The sequence below is a fragment of the Fundulus heteroclitus genome, chromosome 5 (genome assembly GCF_011125445.2).
Source record: "Fundulus heteroclitus isolate FHET01 chromosome 5, MU-UCD_Fhet_4.1, whole genome shotgun sequence".
Taxonomy (NCBI): Eukaryota; Metazoa; Chordata; class Actinopteri; order Cyprinodontiformes; family Fundulidae; genus Fundulus; species Fundulus heteroclitus.
The window spans coordinates 6,343,966-6,364,624 of record NC_046365.1 but is presented as its reverse complement, the minus strand read 5'-3'; the positions used below and the strand labels follow the sequence as shown (position 1 = coordinate 6,364,624).

Here is a 20,659-nt window from a genome sequence, read left to right as displayed (position 1 = left end):
CCCACTAGAGGTGAAATGTGGCTTATTGCTCCTTTAAAACCTTGCATTTGATATGGAGATGTTGAATATTTTGTTTTTGGTAGATGGATAGATTAGGCTCATCTCGGGTCTCTGTTTGCGATCCTATAGCATAAAGACAATAATACTTTCCCTTTTTCTGAGTTTATTTCAAGCTAAATTGTTATCGCAACATTTACTAATATCTTTGCATACAGCTCTACAGTGAATTGTATGTGCACCTATAGCTGAACAGACAAACACATCTACCAACGATCTGTGCTTGTTGCAGAGGTTACTTCTTTCAGGTTGAACTCAGCCAGACAAAACCATACTTTTTTTCCTTTTCAGTAAACTGCTGAAAAAAAGCTTGCCAGCATACCCTGGTGTACTTTTGGACTAAGAATAAAATAATCATATTTAATAAGCAAGCCTCCTTTTAAATTCTTGTTTTCTGTCATATAAAGGCTGGTTCACACGGCATTTTGTCCTGATCTTCCCTTCTGAGAGGCCCTGACCATCGGCTTGTCTCTTAAAATAATCTTAAGAGACATTCCTGCCACGTGGGGTGTGTTAAGAGTGATTCGGTCCGCTCAGTGGAACGTCGGGAACGCTCTGACCTCAAATCTGGGATATTCAACATGTTGGATTGTCTTGCCCCGATATCCTACCGTGTGTGGTGTCCCCCGAAGGCAGCCTGTTGTATGTGACATATAGCCTATAAGAAATCGAGGTGAAGGAAACCCCAAAAAGAAAAAAAAGGGGAAAAAAACAGCTCACCTCCATATCATAGTGCAGCAAACATAGAGCCACTGGTCACGGTGCCTCCACCACTTTAACCAAAGCCTTTTCTTTTTCTTATATTTTTTCTCTCTTTGGATTTGTCCTCAAACTCCATGTTTATTTACTCTAAACTCATATTTGACCTACAGAGGTTTTTCAAGATTTTTTTTGCAAGATGTCTGACATCTGAACGATCCCAAGTGAAATCTGTTTGTGTGGTGTGTTGAGCTGGCTGTCTGACTGGACACCCCACACTGTACGAGTAAATCTGTTCTAAGATTTATTATCGTTACGTGTGGTGTCTCTCAGACTTTGAAAATCGGCCGACTATTTTAAAATCTTGCCGTGTGAACCAGCCTCAAGGAATTTAGCTTTTTCCTCTCAAAAATTGTATTTCTGTTTTTAAAAGTGTATTTATGGGTTTGGGTACCTAGAATAATTGAGCTAATGTACTATTGTTTATGTGTTTGCCACTGCTTTCATCATTTTGCATTATGTTTGGGGTTTTGCCTTTGCACTGACTACAAAATTTGTTCATAATCATCTTTTCAGTTTGAGACTCATTTTAAAACAGGAACACGATTCCCTTGGTGTAACTGCTAAAAGCCCAAATTGTTCACCTTTCCTGTCTGGGCCAAAAGCAAGCACAAAGGGTTTTTTATGAGTGAATAATGGATGTTGTGCTGCAGGCTGAGTCCCATCTTCGTGCTCAGTAGCTTACCAGCTTATCCTGCCTTATCTTATTCTAAGGTTTCTCTGCTCCTCTAATCATTTTTTGTTGTTCATTTGTGTCTTTCAGGTTTCTTGGAGTGCCTCCTGGTAGAGGTAGCTGCCCACTCACTGGTCCATTGCCCTTTGACCTCATTTACACTGACTACCACGGCTTGCAACAGATGAAGCAACACATGGGACTATCCCTCAAGAAACACAAGTTAGTGACCAAGTGTGTTTGAAAATTAACCAGATGCAAACCAACAACATATAGCACGACTTATCAAGCATGAATGGTGATGTTATAAAACACTTGAAATAATCTTAAGAGGAGACACATTTTTTTAAGAAGAAAAAGGTAATACATTTATATAAAATATCTGCACAGTTCATTCAATATTTCTTTGTTTTGTTTTTTTTTAAATGACAAGAATTTCACATTGTACCACCCAGGGGCTTACAGCATATCAGCCCTTGTATCAATGATTTAACAAGACTATTAAGTAACTTTAAAACAGAACCATCTACAAATGCTCTGTGCACACCACAGCTATCCATTAAAAACTGGATTGTTTGTCTGTCTCTGTTAACGTATCTACATGAGATTTTAATTACCATCTCTGTGTTCTTTAAGAATCAACAACACCCACATGCATGCAAACATTCTGTGCTTCGAAAGGCGACACCACTAAATAAACTTTCAGAACGGCAGGGAACTGAAATGTTTTTATAGACAAAAGATGAGGTTCAACTGTTGCTTGAGGTGACTGAATGATAAAACCACCACCGTGGTTTTTAAACTGGTTGGCATCCGTTAAGGCTGGTTCACACAGCAGGATTTTAAAATAGTCGGTCAATTTTCAAAGCTTGAGAGACACCACACGTAACGATAAAACATCCGAGATGAAACAGGTTTGCTCGTACAGTGTGGGGTGTCTTTTCAGACGGTAACCACAACACCCCACATACAGATTTCGCTTAAGCGCATTCACATATCAGATAGAAAATCTTGTGAATCCTCGCAAGATCAAACGTCAGTTCAGAGTACATAAACATGGACAACCAGGAAAAATAATGGCGATAGTTTGTAGACTGATTTTAACGGAGAAAAAACATAAGAAAAAGGAAAGACGTTGGTCAAAGATGTGGAGATGAAACCAGGGGCTTTACAATGCACTATGAAATGGAGGCGAGTTGAGTTTTTTTTCTCTCGAGGAATCCCTCACCTCACTTTCTGATTGGCTAATGTCACATTCAACAGGCTGCGTACTCGTTTGTCTTCCGAGGACAACACACGCCACCACACGCGGTAGGATATCAGGGCAAGACAATCCAACATGTGGAATAGCCCCGATTTGAGGAATAGCCATTAAAAATGTTTTATTTGATCAGTAGAACTCAAGCCTGCTTGGAGTGTTTATAACATTTACCAATACAATTTCATATTGACACTTGATTAACCACAGATTATTATTCATTGATGATCAGGTTCAACAGATTTCTCATATTAAAAAAATAAAATGAGTTCAAAGAGATGACATTTTATTAAAATGTGGCAGTTTTTAGGTTTCTGCCACACAATGACAACTATTTTTGATATATATTTTGTTATTAATTATTTCAAAAAACCTGCCAAATGTTCTGAAAAGCTTCCCGAATTTTTACTACCTGCCCATTAGCTATTTTTTCCAGCTCAATGTGTTCAAACAGGCCCAGTTGGGCCCAATTCTCAGCACTCTAGGAGTGGTCACAGAGCCACTGTTCAACCTGAAGCCTGTTTTTTTTTCTTTATTTTTAAACGTGTGCCCACCTGAAAAAATGGAAATTTGTTTCTGCAGCTAAGTGTGACCACTGAGCTATATTATACACTGGAGTGCTGATTTTGCCGAAAAACTGAAGTCACTGGCCGCCATCTTGCTACTCCCTACTCTCACAGAATCCCATAGGATTTGGTTGCAACAACAAGCAGTTTTCTGGCTGTGTGAAAACGTTTCACAGGTAATTCTACAGTCAGTGGATATACTAACATTATCAACTACTAGGAAATTAGGTGCTGAAATATTTTACATGTTATTCATATTAAATATATATATATATATATATATATATGTATATGTAAGTATGTGTATATGTATATATATATATATATATATATATATATATATATATATGTAAATATATGTATATATATATATATGCCTCGTTTTTGTCTATTGGTTCTTTACATATTTTCTCCCCTGGTTCTCTCTCTCTCTCTCCTCTCTATCTCTCTCTCTTGCTCTCTCTCTCCTCGCTATCGCGAGCCGCGCGCAGAGCCGCGCGAGCAGGAGACGAGAGAGAGGCCCGTACTGAGAGACGTACTTAACAGTTTTAGTAAAAGTATATGGCATTTGACATTTTAAAAGTTTTAAGCCACCCCCCCCCCCCCCCCCCCCCTAACATGACAAAATCCTCGTTATTCAATGCTGTTGCGCACATATTCCCTATAGTTACTGGGGGAAAATAGGGAGTACCAGTATGGCGGCTGGTGTCTTCAAAGCGACTCGTTCTAACAGCGGGCGATTAGCACTCCAGTGTATAATATAGCTCAGTGGGTGTGACGTGACAGCTTTGATTTGCCCCACCTCTGCTGCCTACACTTCCCCAGCCAGCTTGATTGAACACACCTGCTCTCAATCACCTCCTCCTGTGTGTATTCAATCAGTCTCTTCCATTACTTTCTGGAATACCTGGATCATATATTTGAAGGAACTGAGTTTATCACATTTGATAAATTAAATATACAAAATGGTATTGATAAAAACAAATTCTTAGAATATCAACAAATTAAATCTATAATAAAAAAAATGTTAAGCTTTTTAAAGGTGGTTTACAAATACTATTAAATGTACTAGAGTTCCTTGATTTAACCCCCCTCTCCCCCCCCCCTCCAAAGAAGAATATTGTCTAAATTATACAGGACATTGTCAAAACTAGATGATTCAATATTGCTTCCTATTGTAAAAAGGGAAGATGATTTATCAGTCAGCTTTGAACAGAATTCCTAGTCTCCGATATGTTTAAGAACTTTCAACATAACTAGAAACCCGAATTTCCCACTAATACAATACGCAATCCTTCACAGAATACACTAGGTCAAACAAAAATGTAAGGGGTAAAGCAGTGTTCCTTTCTGCCTTCAAGTAACCCAAGTTTCTTCCACTTAGTTGAGTTAGCTACTCTTTTCTGTTCTGCTCCCAGTGCTCCCTAGCTGTCATAGCCAACATGAATGTTTACTACAGTGTTAACCTCGGTGCTCACGTTCCCAACAGAAATGAATGGCGACGCTGCCTGCTCACTCTCGTTTGCTCTATTGTCACTTCTTGTATTTGTTTAGAAATAAGTCAGAATATCCATGCAGCACTAACGACAGTGAGCACAGCCATGTCTGTAGGCTACGAATGTATGACTCAGTGACCCGCCCCCCTTTAGCTGTAATTGGCTAGCATGTACAGTTGTTGATTTGGTTGCTTGAATTGTATGATTGACAAATCGAGGAACGACAGGATGGCCACTCAGAGGTAAAAAAACAAAACAAAACAAAAAAACAGCTTCCAGTCCAGGGCAGGCAAGGCTGGCTTTATGGGCAGGCAAGGCCACCCAATGCCCGGCCATGCCACCAGGGCTGAGCCAAGTCATCATCAATCATTACAATTACTGCAGTCCCTCCCAACCATTTTTCTTGCTCCACTGACAACACATAAGCAATACAAACTTGGCTTTATATCTACCCATATTAGCCTCACATATAATACACTTCTACGGTTTGCTATCTAACAAACTCCTTTACACTTTCTGCTTAAGGTCGTAGCTTACAGCAAAACCATCTCTGATGTAAGATTCTTCTCAGCTGTACCCAAAGCTCTGCCTAACTTGCAACTGAAATTTGATTATAAAACACGATTCAGTTGGTCGGCTCTGTTTTATGGTGACAGTATTCAGCACATTTTTTCTCACACGCATCCACAGAGATGTATCAGTTTGTGAATATGCAGCTTCCCAAGTGGCCTAGTTGTGTAAAGCTAGAGGCAGTGAAGACAGTGACAGGATAACCTGCCCTTCACCTAATGTTTTCACAGGTTTGTTGGCAATTTTGTTGATGCAATGTGAAAGCCTTTATTGAGATCTCGACAGTTAGATATATGCAACAGTTGGCAGGCAGGATGTGTGAATCCAGTCCAACCCACTTTATTCAAATAGCACATTTAAGATAAGATGTGGTTGCCATAGCTCTGCACATATAGAGATACACAGGCAGCCAGAGATACAGAGCAACAAATAACACACAAAGTTCTAACCACTAAATTATATTAAATGCTGAAAACACTCAAAAATTACAAAAAAAAAAGATCTGATTTAAAAGTTTCCAAGATAGGAGCCAGTTTGTCATGAGTGGGTAGATCAATAGTTAGTTCCATAGCACTGAGAAAGCTTGGTCACCTCTTTTTTTTCTGGTTTTTTTTTGTTATGTTTTAGGAATAAGAACAAGCTGATCAATAGGCCTCAGTGCCCTGAAGGGATATGCAACTGTAAGACCTCTAAGTCATATTGTGGTGCAAACCATGTCAGGACTTAAATAAGAAAGTAAAATTGTAAACTTTGTCCTAAAATTGACCGGTGGTTTTCCCTAGAAAGCATACATACACAGGGAGTGAGTGACTATTACTGCAAGCAACGAGTGAGACTAATTAACTGAACGTGGAGCTCATGTTGGGAAACTGAGATCATTGAAACAACAGCATTGGGATACCACTAAAGAATAAACTCAAACTCCAAAGCATCTTAATAATAAACAATGTCATAGTCTTTTAACTCTTTAAAACCGTCCAAATATGGAACACCATCTCCAACTGTAGGACAGAGAAAAAGAGTCTAAAAATCTGTGCCCTCCGAACACAAAACAGGACACGTGGTCGACCTCATGGATTTGTTTGGTATCATCACTTTCATGCAGACTGTGTTTTATCTGAATGTGTATCAGCAACTTTCCACGTGGACAGTTAAGATTATTGGTTTTGTTTATGGACTCTGTCTGAATGTCTAATTATAACTCATTCTGTTTGTCAAAATTAATTTTCTTATTAAAACATGCTGCCGCAACCAATTAAGAGATATTGGGAAACAAAAAAAACAAATTCATATTTTTAAACATTGTGAGACGATGGAACAGCATGACTACCTGTACACACACAAACTGGCACAGCACCATCCGCCATGCACCATTACACTGCACAGCAAGGGTAATAATAATTAGACCACATGTAGTACAAGATTAGAGTCATATTACATACTGACAACATGCATTCATAGATGCATCAAGATTGCATCAATTCCCCCATGCCTACCCACAACATCTTTCGGACACCTTAACATTGTTTCCCATCAGACCTTTTCCTTATCAGCTTCTAGCTGCTGTATGACTGTCATTCTGGGCCCACTGTGATTAGGAGAGAGGTGCTCAAACACTTTATGAAGTGGAAACAGGAAAGAAACAGAAAACGTCTGCCACATGAAAAAAAAAACACAAATTAGACTCAGTCTGTGTGTGTGCGTGTGTGTGTGTGTGTGTGTGGGGGGGGGGGGGGCGATGGTGCAAAAAAGTGTGTTTAATGGCTTTTGGCATTGCTTCAGAGTTTCAACAACTTGGAATCTAGGCCATGACAGACACGACCAAGAGGCAAGCAAACATGAATTAATATTCAAAGAGAAAGGATTTAAGCTGCCAGAATGCACTAAAGGAAAATAATCAGCCGCACATCCCTGAGAGAGCTGTAACATGAACCCACAGCAGCTTCAGGTCTCTTTCATGTTGTTGCCTCAGAAACAAATGGGTTTGAGAGGCCAACTATGTTCTCATTCTAAGTCCAGTTTCATCCGAACCCTCAATGTTGGTCTCAGTCTGATGTTTTAAGATTTTAGATTTCAAGATTTGATAAATTGCTCTCTAATAAACAATATAATAATCCTGTATTGACCCGCAGTGGGAATGTATCAACTGCAATCAAGAGTAAAGAGTCCACAACAAATGAAGAAAGGCTTGTACAGTTATTAAAAATGGCTTACTCATATGATTACAGGGTCAGACTGTTTGGATTTTCTAGTCACACACACACACACACACACACACACACACACACACACACACACACACACACACACACACACACCTATTTAAATGGAAAGTTTAAATGGGGGCAGCATATTGTATGGGAATAGAAGGCCAGCTTAAATACAAAAATATGACAAAGATATTTAAAAAAAAGAAGCAACCAAGATAACAGAGACAAAGAGATTTTAGGTACCGTGCTTAAAGGGCCACTCCATGTATTTTTAAAATCCAATTATGAGCAAGAGTAATGCATACTGGTGGTCTGCGGAGGAATTTTGCCCAGCATGTAACCCATTTTGCTGCCTTTCTCTTGTTCTCATGATTTGTCTTTCTGTCCCAAAAATACAAAACAACAACAACAACAACAAAAATAACATATTTCAGACCGTTCAGTGCCTAATTTCTTGCTGTGTTCACCTTTCTGTTGCTCAGGTGTAACAGTTCGGTCTTGAATCTGTCTTTAGGGTCAGCAGATGCTGTTATACTGGCTGTCTAGTCAAACTTCTCGTGTTGTATTTCAGGGTGTTTTAAGGCCTTTTTAAGCTTAATTGGGTAGTTGGCAGGTGCAGTTGGCAGATGGGTAGTTGGAGGTTAGGTGTAGTTATCGGCAATATTTCCCTTGTTTGATGTAAAGAAATAACACTTGGTCAGAGAGACACTGATATCTTTATCTGACTTTAGCTTTTCAAAACCAGTCCAACTTAAAATGTTCCTCTGACAGGATATGAATGCAATGGCAGCAGATATTCACTGCCTGCGATTTTCTAACAGACCATTGTTAAGTTTAGCGCTTTACTTTTAGCCGAGCAACAACCGTGTTCCTATGTGGAGAAATGTTATGCATCGGTTTTTCCTGGTCCCTGACACGATCATTTGTTATTTGGGCTGGTTCACTGTTTGCCACTCTCTGCTCTGCTAATTAGAGAGAGCAGCTACACCTGTCACTCCTAATTACCTGCATGTTTCCCACCTGTGTTCCCGTCAATATTTACCTGCCTTCCACATCCAGTGTCTGCCAGATCACTGAAAGCCTTTGAGTGAGTAGCTGTCCAGCGTTCGTTGTTTGCATTGCCTGTATCCCGACATAGTTTCTCGTCTCTGGATTTTCCAGTTTTGCTCTGCCCTTGCTCGAACACCTCATTCAGCTCTCTGATTACTGTACATGACCTGGACTGTGTTTTGACCATAATCATCGCCCTGCCCATTGGACCTGTCTACCATCCTTCTACCATCCTTTTGCCTCCTGTGAGCTGCCTGCCGTCGGCCCTGCCAGTCTCCTGCTTTATTCTGGACATTAACTGCCTGCAGCAAGCTGGTTTGTTTATTTATTTCATAAAACATTTTGGAACGCAAAGCCGCGTCTGCCACGAAAAACAGGTTCTAATTAGATCTTGCTAATGAATCTGAATCAGCTGATTGTGAATCTGGCAGGATAATTTTCCAATAACTGTGAAAACTGCTGAACTGGCCAGCCAGATTAATAATGTGTAGCACTCTCCGTTCTGCACATTATCAATCTGGGAATGGTCCTTTTGAATCCGTTTGGGGGAAAGGAGCTGACCTCTCCAAGCTGATTGGGTGAAGTGACACCTTATGCCCGCCTACCAAAGGTTGGTTTTAGCCAATCACGGTATCAAATTAAAATGTAAGCAGCACCTTAATGTGAAGCTGCAAGAAGGTAAGCTATTCAAGGCATTTCTTGCTGTTCTTCTTTCAAAGATGAAATAGTGGATTCTTACAAAACAGATGTGATAGCAGCAGCTTTCGTAGAACCAGTAGGTCCCGCCTTAAACCTCAATACCGCAACGTGATTGGCCCCAACCTTTTTTGGTTCGGACACAAATAGTGGAAGCCGGAGAACAAGTGTGTTTGTGAACGCACAAATACTGTGAGAATTCATCTTGCAGGCAAGGTTAGAAACTGCACATCACAGGAACATACCATCTTCAATCACGCAAAATCTAATATCTATTCTTGGCAGAATAAGAGGGGGCTGAAAAGTCACAGCTGATCTGCCGGATTGATATAGTCAACAAGCCTAAAACACCGTAGCAAAGTATAGTAACATGGACATTCTTCATGTTGAGAAAACAGCATCAGACTTAACAAGGGTCTCTTGTTAAATTTTAGACTGTTAATAGACACTGTTATTAACATTTTCAGATAGAGTTGGTATAAACAGCCGAACCAGTTTAAAACAGTTTGCTTGTGACTAGCTTGTCAATCTTCCACTGAGGATTACTTTTATTTTCCAAATAGCTCATGGTAATATCACATCTTTTATTTATAGATGAAGGAAATATTACTATCATTATTTCAGAGCCTTTCCTAAAAATAGGTTTGTTTTCATAATTTTATTTAGTGGAAAGTGGACACCTTTACTTTCAAGTAGACACCAGTGTCCCCACGGAACATACTCCTGATTTCTATGTCTCATAGTTGGCTTCTTTTTTAACGACTGGTTTCAAAATGGTTGTCTAGGCCCTCCTCCTTTTTATTGACACCTCTTTTGACCAACTGCATTGATCTACGGTTTCTCCAGAACCACTGCAGCAGCATGTGTAAATCAAATTAGTTTGCTGCACCGAGCAGCGTGTTTAAAAGCAGTTTTTCTGCGTCAGATATTTATTCTTCCCCTACTGTATTTCAGTCATGCTGACAGTGAATCTGTCCATAGAACAGCATTCCTGAGAGGGAGCGGACCACACCCATACCGGGGAAAAAAAAACAAAAAAAAAACAGCATTACTCTGGAATTGACCTTTCATTAAAGCTCTCACTAATGCCCCTATGTAGAAGTAAGCAAGAGCTATAGCCTTTTGAAGTTGGCATGTCCAGACATTCTCCATTTTGGCACAGTTTGGATGCATTTGGATCATTCTTGGCGAACGCCTAGACATAACCACATAAACAAAGGTCCAGAATACTCATTTCATGTATGCTATTAACTTTAAATTTGACCCTGTCATAGAAAAGACTTGTTTCATTTGGATCCTTTATATTTTCAGTCACTACCTCCTTTTATCAGTCTGCAGCTGCATGACAAAGAAATAAAGGGAACAAAGAAATGCATAATTTGTGTGTGTTCCAACATCAATAACTAAAAATAAGTTAACAGCACAAGAAATTTGACAGCCAGCTAAAACCTGTGTAAGTGTTTGCAAAAACACCAAGCTTTTGCATATACTCCAAAGGGATCAAGAACAATAGTTGACAAGTGTTGTAAAATGGCCCATTTTAAGTATTAATTAAATGTTTTTGTAATGTTTAAAACTGTGCCTGTCAGTTCACTAAAAGTATTAAAATAGTAACATGTTTTTAAATGGAAATATAGAATCAGTCCTTTCTAAAACCAACATTTCAGGTGTTTGAAGTGTCAGTAATTCCACATCCTCCGCTCCTATACGTGTCCGTTCCATCCAAGACAGCCTCCGTGAGTCTGTGAAAATCCACAGTTACTTCGTCTAGCTCTACTCCAAAGTTCCTTGAAGCTCGAGGAGAGCAAGTGATCATCGTTATTATAAGCAAAATGCAAATCTATTTGGAAAGGATGACCACATTTCTAATTAAATGCTGAAATCATAAATATGCTTCCTTATTTGGTGCAAAAGAGTTGTTTGCACCAAAATAAAAAAAAAACAGCAAATTTTGTTGTGAATAATAAAAAAAAACTGGAACAGAACAGGAAATTGGAGTTGTTCCATAATTCAACGATGAACAACAGAGAGCGGGTCTGTCAACAGAGACGTTTGTAGTAATCACGGACAATGTGGAACCATTCTCATTAATTAACATAACAATGCTTCGTTGGTCGGACGTACACATACCTGAATGTAACGGAGCAAGCACGGAGGATGTGGAATCTGGGGGTAATGATTTCATTATTACATGGACGTCATAATAATAGTCAGTTCCAGGGTGTTTAGCTGTTTTTATTTTTGTTGTTTGTTTAGTTTTTTTTTGACAACCAGTATTTTTCCCTCTTGGAGTTTGTGGATTAGCTTTTACTGCTTCCAAACTGGGTAAAATGAGTCTCAGAAAGCTTTCAAATGTTCTTACACTCCACCTAAAACTCCCATAGATTTTAACTGGTTTTTTTTTCACTATTTTGCACAGATACAAACATGCTTCTGTAAAGATCCATCTAGGATCTTTACTTGCTGAGTTGCTGCCCTCATAGCAACTTGTTTTCTCTCTGTTCTAATATGGATTGGTTAATTGGATGCACAACATCTTTTATTTGCAGTTCCAGTTAGTTGTTCTTATGCAAAACTTATTGAAGCAGGCGCTTTTCTTTGCAACACTCTCTCTTACAATGTTGTTGGTTGAGCGTCAGCAGAGCATACCCTAAACATAACTGATGTGCTGATTCAGACTGACTTTACATTCAACTTGCATTGGGATTGGAGTCCAGACTTTAAAAATCACTGGTGTAAAATGTACAACCTGCGACAGCGTTCTTGACATGCCATCACGCTATCTCTCTTTCCTTTCCTTACATAAATCATGTTTTTCCATCCATAAATTCACTTCTCTATAGACAATGTATATTAGTATCCAGAAGTGGTCCAATATTTACCAGCTGAAAATATCAGAAAGTAGGGAGGCCCCAGTCAGTTGGATCCTCTTCAAGGAATCGTAATTTTTTGACCTGTCCAACAAAAGCAGCTTGGTTTAGCTAATCAAGTTATATTTGCCAGGGCCGCAGTAATAATATACTGTATTATTCAGTCAAGAGTGCATCTTCATATTTCATTTAAACACAAAGCAGATTAGCAATAGGGTGACAGAGGTTCCCGTTATCCCATTACAGATGCAACACACAACAAGTCACCTTTATATGTTGTATTTGGTACAAATCAACCTCCAAACATAAGTCCAACAAGGTTTCTAAACGTCTTATTGTGTCTGAGTAGAAGAGCCAGTAGGCTGCAAACTGTCCAGCTGAAGACTTGTGCTCACTTTGTTCTCACCTCTATGTATGCTATCTATCTATCCAATTATTACAATAGAAATTCAGATCCTTGTTTCTTTGTATTACTCTGCCAATGCAGCACTGTTTTTTTCACTGTAGACTGTTGTCTAATTCTGTCCTTTTCCCTGGCTCAGGCTTGTTTAGTAATCACGGACAAGTAATCCGTAGTAATCTCTTTTTCAGGCACCTAAAAACTTTGGTGCTGAAGACCCAATCTGAAAGTATGCTTGGAGCACACAGTGAGAACATCGAGGCAGCTGTGTTTTTATTTCTTCTTTCTTAGGTGACCTCCCATCTCCATTGCTTTGGGTTACTTTTATTGTAAGAGACATCCTGATGTTAACTTTAGTTTATACTGCACCCAAAATAAAAAAGTCCCATAGGAATTACATTCTTATTATACAGTTGAACCGAAAGGTTCGAGGTGGTCTTTAATTTTACCTAAATGCTTGCTCTTACTGTGATTAATAGAGTGCCACAGCCTGAGTCCTGGTGGGAATCTAAGATAATCTGTGGAGCGAGCTAAATATCAGGTCTTGTACACACGCAGCCAGGTGTTTAAAAAAATCAATATCTCCCCCAAACTGTGTTTAATTATAATGTCGCAGACACAGGATCATTTTAAGAAAAGTTTTCATCCACACTAACCCTCACAAATACACCACTGAGCGTTGTTTAAAACACGTGAAACGCATAGGGGGCAGTGTACCGCAAAGATAAAACCTTTGTCAGCCACTCAGAATCGTTTAAAACAATGGTGATGTTGAACGGCACTGTTCCTCTGTATTGGGGCAAAGCAGCTGACCTCCAAGCGTTATTTTTCCTTTGTACCTCAACATATCGGAGCAGCTGGGCTTGTGAAAAGGTGATCTTGCACTTATGCAGTTATTCAAAAAAGTGACATGGGCATTTTCGGAAAAATCATCCTCTCAACCATTAATAAAGACAGAATATTGCTGCTGCATTTACGTTGTTTCACTGTCCATAGAAAGATGCCTGTCTCATTTCCTGTCAAAATGAAAATAATTTTCAATCTGTCCAGGATGGTAGAAATATTTTTGCAATTAACGCTACAAACACAAATGCAATGCAATTGCATGGTCTGATTAGCATCAGTCTATCCAGAAGATACTTAAAGAAAAAACTCTGTATAACTATATAGCCATACTAACACCCTGCCAGGTTGTAATACAATGATAATCTTGATGTTTTTAGCAATGAAACAGCAAACTTCACCCTTTAGTTTATGTGGACATACTTTAGTAATTACTAGGGTTGTAAGAATAAATTAATTTTACAAATGGAAACAATACACAATTTTGGGTTTAACAAATAAATTAAATTAAGTTATAATAAATTTTTTTTGTTCAAAAAACAAGGATCAAATTCTTTGTCTTGTTTTGAGAAATTACACATTTTGTTTAAAAAGAATGCCTAATCAGTGTTGAGTTATCCAGTCCAGGGTTGATTAGTAGATAGTATTTGTTTTTGTGCTTGTTTAATTCTGAACCACCAAAAATGCCCATTTATGTTTTCTCAAACAGAGTGAATAATACATAAGTGAAATAGGTGTTAAATGTAGAACTATTCCGCTAAGTTGTATCCATTTGAGCAATTTATTTTAAACTGCCTAGAGCAGGTAAGACTAATCCTGTTCAGTTCAACTCAAAGACACTTAAATTGCTGAAGAGAAATTAAATTGTAACTTGCAGCATCATAAAGAGGATGATTAGGGTAATCAATTGTGTTCTTCATTTCAGTCACTGGCTCTGATGCTACTTTCCTTGCAGATGATGGCAGAGAAGATTGTACAACAATCTTGTTGATTCTACAACAAGATAGGTTTGTTGTAGATTCTACAACAAACCTATAGATGATCCGAAATGTCATCCTGCAGTTACTGACCTAGCTTTGTCAAGATGTTCAGTCTGCCCAATCCCTTCTCGCATTAAGAGCATGTGAAATAGCCGTTTATGTTAGTCCTAGTAGGAAACTTCACAGCAGATGCTAATTTTGGCGCTTGGGACGCTATGGTTAGAGTGTAGCTGTATTCTAATAGTGTTAATACATTGTCTGTAACTTATCTCTCACTCTGTCACCATTTCTTTTTCAATCAAGTACCCAAAATGGTGCAACACAAGCAGTTTAGGGGAAGGAATTTGTCAGCCAGCCCAAAGAACTGTCTTTCTTATTTGACTCCAACAAAACAACAGGTCAACTCATGAATAACTTCCCTTCTTACTTAAAAAAAAATCAAAAAGTATATAGGGTGTCATTACCCAAGAAATTAAATTAATATCTTGACCTCAAACTAATACATTCTCTTAAAGATTTCTGATAAATAGATGAAAGTAGTTTCATTCTATTTCTCTTGAAATAGACTTTATTAAATGGAGAAAATATTTTTTTTTTCTTCCCCTATGATTTCTGTTTGCCTCTTTCTACTGCCAACATTTATCTAGGCCACAAGGACCCTAAGGATCAGGTTGGGTCAATGACATACCTATTCACCCCCCCCCCCTCCCTCTCTCTCCCTCTAGGTTCTGGTTGAGTCTTGCACACTACAGCGAATAAATAATCACATGGTCTGAGCTTTACAACCCCTTTCCTCTCAGTTCTCTTTAATTACCTTTGTTTTATGTTTGCACCTATAGCTACTCTAATTTATTAGGCCCGAGTAACATGTAAATAATGAGAAAGCTGCTGTCCTGCTCAGTGTGTACTATTTGCTGAACTTCGTGTGACTGTGTGTGTGGAGGCGAGGGTTGTATTGGTGCAAGTGTGCTGCTGTCAGAGATGCTGAGAGCAGATAGGGCTCTGTTTTAAATCACACCCACTCATCTGATAATTGGACCAGGGTATTGATCCCCCCCACCACCTCCACCTCACCACCACCCCCGTTTGCTGAATTTACTGATCTGATAGTGGTGCGTCGGAAGAGATGTCTGGGGGCGAGCCTGCATCCAAACACGAACAAAGCATCCTCCCAGACTAAAGAAAAGCAAAACTGCTTGCACTAGTAGTAGTAGATAAATGATAGATGAGGAAATGTTTCTGCGCAGAAAAGAAGACTAACAATAAAACTGTAGGTTCTAAACTCCCTGTAAAAAGGTTTACTGATTTCTCTCCTATTTGGCATAAATATGGTGAACCCACTTTTCATTTTCTGCTTTAACCAGAAAACAACTTCCAATTCAGCACACGTTGTTAAATAATGTACTGAACTGTGCATTAAATACTACAGATATAATCTAAAAAGGCATTTTTTGACACTGCAGATTTCATCATGTGTGGTATCATAGCCAGAGATAACATTGCCTTTAATCATGAAAAAATATGTGGTTACTGTCAATAGGTAATAAGAGTTAACAACACACAATTAGGTCCTGTCCACACCAGCCTGGATGTTTGCAAAAACTGAGATTTCCTATTGCATCTGCACCTCCTGTACATATGCAAGCTGATTTCTTATAGAAAAAAATACAAAACAAAGTTTTTATTCTGTCAAATTAATTGAACAAATTTGGAATGTACATGTCCACTAGATATCAGTACATCATTAAAAGCTCTATTTAAACTATGTGACAAGTTTTTCATAAAGCTCTGCATGTGCAAAAAAAAAAAAAAAAAAACAGCGGAGTCATCTCATGTTTTGTTTTTGATTTCCCATCAAAGAGATTTTTTTCTCCTGCATTTGTTTCCATTAAACTTTAAATTTAAGAAAGGGTTCCCAACTTTTGCAAGGAACTTAAAGAGATAGCGTCGTGGGTGGAGTGAATATGTAACATTAGCTGTCTGCAGCTGTGTGCATTTATACTTTACACTTTGGGACTGAAGTAGAACAAAAGTGATTTATCAGAGAAGAATAAAAGGGTGAGATTTGGAGCCCTGATGTATTTCTTTAAAACAAATGTCATTGTTATTTTTCTCCTTCTGAACCATTATTCCGTTTATCTGGGTTGTGTCTGGCTCCACCGTTTGGTAGGAGTGACTGCAGAGAGTCCTAGTTTACCATAGTGGGCAGGTACAGAAGACAAGTTTTGCCTAACACTGGCGCTGTAGTCAAGCAGAGTGCAGAGCAGACTGGGTGCAATGAATTAGACATTAGCCTTTATTTAGTTGTATTAAAATTTTATGTCACTAATTTCAATATTGTTGTCACACACTGGCATGGAATAGGTATTGCAACTATTGTTGTTTAAACACCAGAAAGCCATCTGTCATCTGTCATTGTTTTGTGTTTTGTACTATATGGCACACATTTAAAACATGCAACAGAAATACTCAAGGTTTCTGCTGCCGCTGTTGCATGATTTTATAAAGGTTTTACAAATAACGGTAATAGCTAACACATCATTATGAGAGCTAACTACTACCAAATGATACCACATGTATGTGGAATATAAAACCAGTCAGTTGGAATAGTAATGTTCATTTCTAAATCATCAGAGTTATAATTCGTATTATGTCAGGATCACCTGTTGAGAACTCACCATTGTGTCCTATCAGCAAACATTTCCTGAAAAATGCATTAGTTCCCCAAAAACAAGAATTTCTTTAAGAAGGAGATAAAGAAATTATTAACCAAGTAAATTAATAATTGTGTACAGTAAAAAGTTTGGAGAATTCAGGAAATTGTTGAGAACATACTTATTTATTGATAAAAAAAATTAAATATGAAGAAATTATTGACTAAATTAATAAATGAGTACAGTAACGACTGTTAAACAGTTAAATTTAATTTTTAAAAGCTGAGTACCAACTGAGCTTATAAAAAGTCCCACATCCATGCACAAAATACTTTACTTAATTGATGTCCAATTAATAAAACATTTAACCATTCATTGATGATTTGTAAAAGATCTTCAGTAACAATTTGAAATAGAAATGTAGAAGAGAGTGGAGATAACATCTAAACAAAGAAATTAGAAAGTGATATGGACATCAGGAAAGGAATCTGCAAAGTAGGAAAGTCTTCTTGTTATCTTTCTTTTGCTGCTTTTACTTGCTTGCCATACAGGGGAAATCTAGTGTCCTACATCATCGCTGTATTTGTACAGGGAAGTGACAGATGGTTTTCAGTCAGCCTGCATGATTACAGATACGTGCTTTTTATAAATGGGATGGTGTCATTTTAATGCAAACATTTATCCAAGCAAAGGTCGTTTTAATGTATTTAATGTTGAAATATGCATAATGTCCATAATGTCCCTCAAAACCTAATTAAACATCAGAGTGAATAACAACAGATATTAAACCACCTGTCTTCCGTCAGTTGTTACATAAAGGCTATTTAAAAATATCTGTCTCATTTGTTAGCAGCTCTTTAGCACTTTGTTGTGTACTTGGACCCGCAAGGAGTGCAAACATTTTTTATTTAGTCTGTCCAGTAACTGCATATATATATATATATATATATATATATATATATATATATATATATATATATATATATATATATATATATATATATATTTATATTCTGTTTGGGTAATATTTTTCACAATCTTAATTTTTCTCTATTCTCTATTATGGTTTTTGAACAATTACTTTACAGTATTTGCTCTGGAGCTGCAAAACAAGGTCATGCACTTCCGGTTATATTGCATTGAAAGAGGCCGCACCAAAACGAGATGCTCTCAGACGCACCTCAGAGCAGGGGTAAAAGAGAGGCTGTGGGGCAACAACAACAAGGAATCCAGACCAAAGCTGTGCAGTTCCACTTTATGTACACCACAACTAAATGATTTAAATGTGAAAGGGAAGAAGTGAAAGCCATTATGTTTCCCCTTTAAACTATGACTGGCCTCCTCAATCCCAAGTAGGAAATATGGTCTCTAACGTGGCACAGATTTGATGGAGTTGACTCATCAAAGGAATGGGCTGTGATTTAATTTAGATAACAATGTTGAGTGCATCCATGCTTTGTACAACAATAATGAAAAAGTGTGAAGAGTGTTTGTTTGCTTCTAACTTTCGTATTACATCAAGTAAAGTGTGATAGCAATTTACCTATGCTCCTGCTACACATTCCATCACGTGACAACATGCCACCCTGCCATGATTCTCTCACCCCAGAGAACCGCTGAGCCTTGCTGAGCAGCCATTTAACCCAGATTAGCCCTTTACTTTGATCTCCAAATAGATATTCAGCTCAGCTACTCTTCTGCTGATCCCTTCTTCCCCCCACTATTTTCTATCCTTTGGGGATGCCTTATCTTAACAGAAACCCATTGCAGAACGGGTGAAATGTGACAGGGCAGAGGATGAAAAACAGGGTAGAAACAAGGGAAACTAACACTTGTTATTAATAATTCATTTGGGGCTTCCTCTGGCCCTTAAAACAAAATCTGAGGGATTTTCTGTTGAATTCCTTAATCTGTGCAACTAATAACATGACACTCAAGCGTGAATATTATTTGACTCTTTAAAACACTGAATGTTATTCATTTTTCAGACTTTTGTAAGAATTTGTAAAAAAGGCAGCTCCATTCAAACCATGGTCTTTAGTGTGTTTTTTTATATAATGTACTTTTGCTAATATGCTTTGTTTGATTTTCTCTGAAAAATCTCTACTTTTGTCTCACTTATTTATTAGGTTTTGTTCTAGAAATTGTTTTCCCTTGGATAAAAGGTTTTCTTCCTAAAACGCCAGCAAACCACCAAATAATTTATGTTATTTTATAATTGCCTATATGCCACACTACACTGATCCAATAATTCATGTAAAAGGACAACCAAGCACTGAGTGCATAGAAACTGAGATCCTTTTCAGAAGCCTGGAAGCCAGAAGCCAAGAAATAAAGACGGCCACCCTCTGTGTAATGAATCCATATAGCATGAGTTTCACTTTCTGAAATGAGTGACAAAAAAGCTTAACCTTTTTTAGTATATTCTTATATTTATGACTTATATTGATTTAGGGACAGAATACAAATGCTCACACTTTTCAGATTTTATATTAAAATGTTTTTTATACTAATTATCTTGTTCCATCGACTTAACTACTATGCACTATTTTGTGTGGCAGTCTCATAGAAAATCTCAATAAAACACATTAATGCTTGGTCCTGAAACTCCACATGTGTGACTGTATTGGGCTTTATTTTTCACAGATGCCATATCAGAGTTATTGACACATTCGGGACAGAGCCAGCTTACAACCATGAAGAGTACGCAACCCTGCACGGTTACCGGACCAACTGGGGCTACTGGAACCTGAACGCCCGGCAGTACATGACCATGTTCCGTAAGATCATGTCGTCTTACTCGCTTTTTCCATTGTACTTGTTGTCAAATCTGTAGGTTTTCTAACAGCTGATTACTACACAAAATACAAACAAATGCATCACATCCTTAATGTTCTCGTCTGGCATTACAACACCTATAGGTGTTCACACGCACAGTCATCAACATGTCTTTCTACCAATACTGACATGACTTCAAACTAGTCTTTTCACTTCTTTTGACAGGTTTTGCTGATTGTTCACATTCATTTGAAGAATGTGCTTCCTATTTCTATTTTCAGCACAGCATCCCCTGTGCCTGTTTTCTTCTCCTTTTCTTTCCCTTATAATAAATGCACAATAGGTCTGATCCTCCCTCAGAGCTGTCTGTCCTCACTTCCTGGCTGAGACATTGACTGCTTAGCTGTCTCATGCTTTCACATTCAGCCCTCAGTAGCCCTGTATCGTTGGCACAGAGCTGCAGGATCATTATATCGACAATGCACAGCATATTGTAGACACCCACATTCCACACTGGCCAAAGCTATAATGAGTGACTCAACCTTCATACTTATGAGAGCGTGGCGGGGCTGCATTTATTACAGTTCTTCAATACTTGAGAATGCACTCGGCAAAGAGGGGTATAATAAGCAGTTGGTTTAGAAAAAGAAGTCAGTAGCAAAGGATTATATGTGCTGTTGGTTTTTATCATGTCTGATAGTTGGAACTTCCTGAGAAACCCACATAAATGTACTTACATACATTTTATTATAGAAATCCCTGTATTAAACTTTGCCATAGCCTACAGCAACCGGCCCAC

General features: G+C 38.2%; 1 protein-coding gene across 1 annotated transcript in view; it reads left to right on the top strand.

Moving 5' to 3' along the window:
* LOC105933579 (alpha-1,6-mannosylglycoprotein 6-beta-N-acetylglucosaminyltransferase B) overlaps nt 1–20,659 on the top strand; it is a 236,020-nt gene that overhangs the window by 177,256 nt on the left and 38,105 nt on the right. The window contains exons 9-10 of the mRNA XM_036136783.1: nt 1,580–1,711; nt 19,729–19,862. Of these exons, the coding sequence (XP_035992676.1) occupies nt 1,580–1,711; nt 19,729–19,862 (266 nt within the window). The remainder of the gene's footprint in view (nt 1–1,579; nt 1,712–19,728; nt 19,863–20,659) is intronic.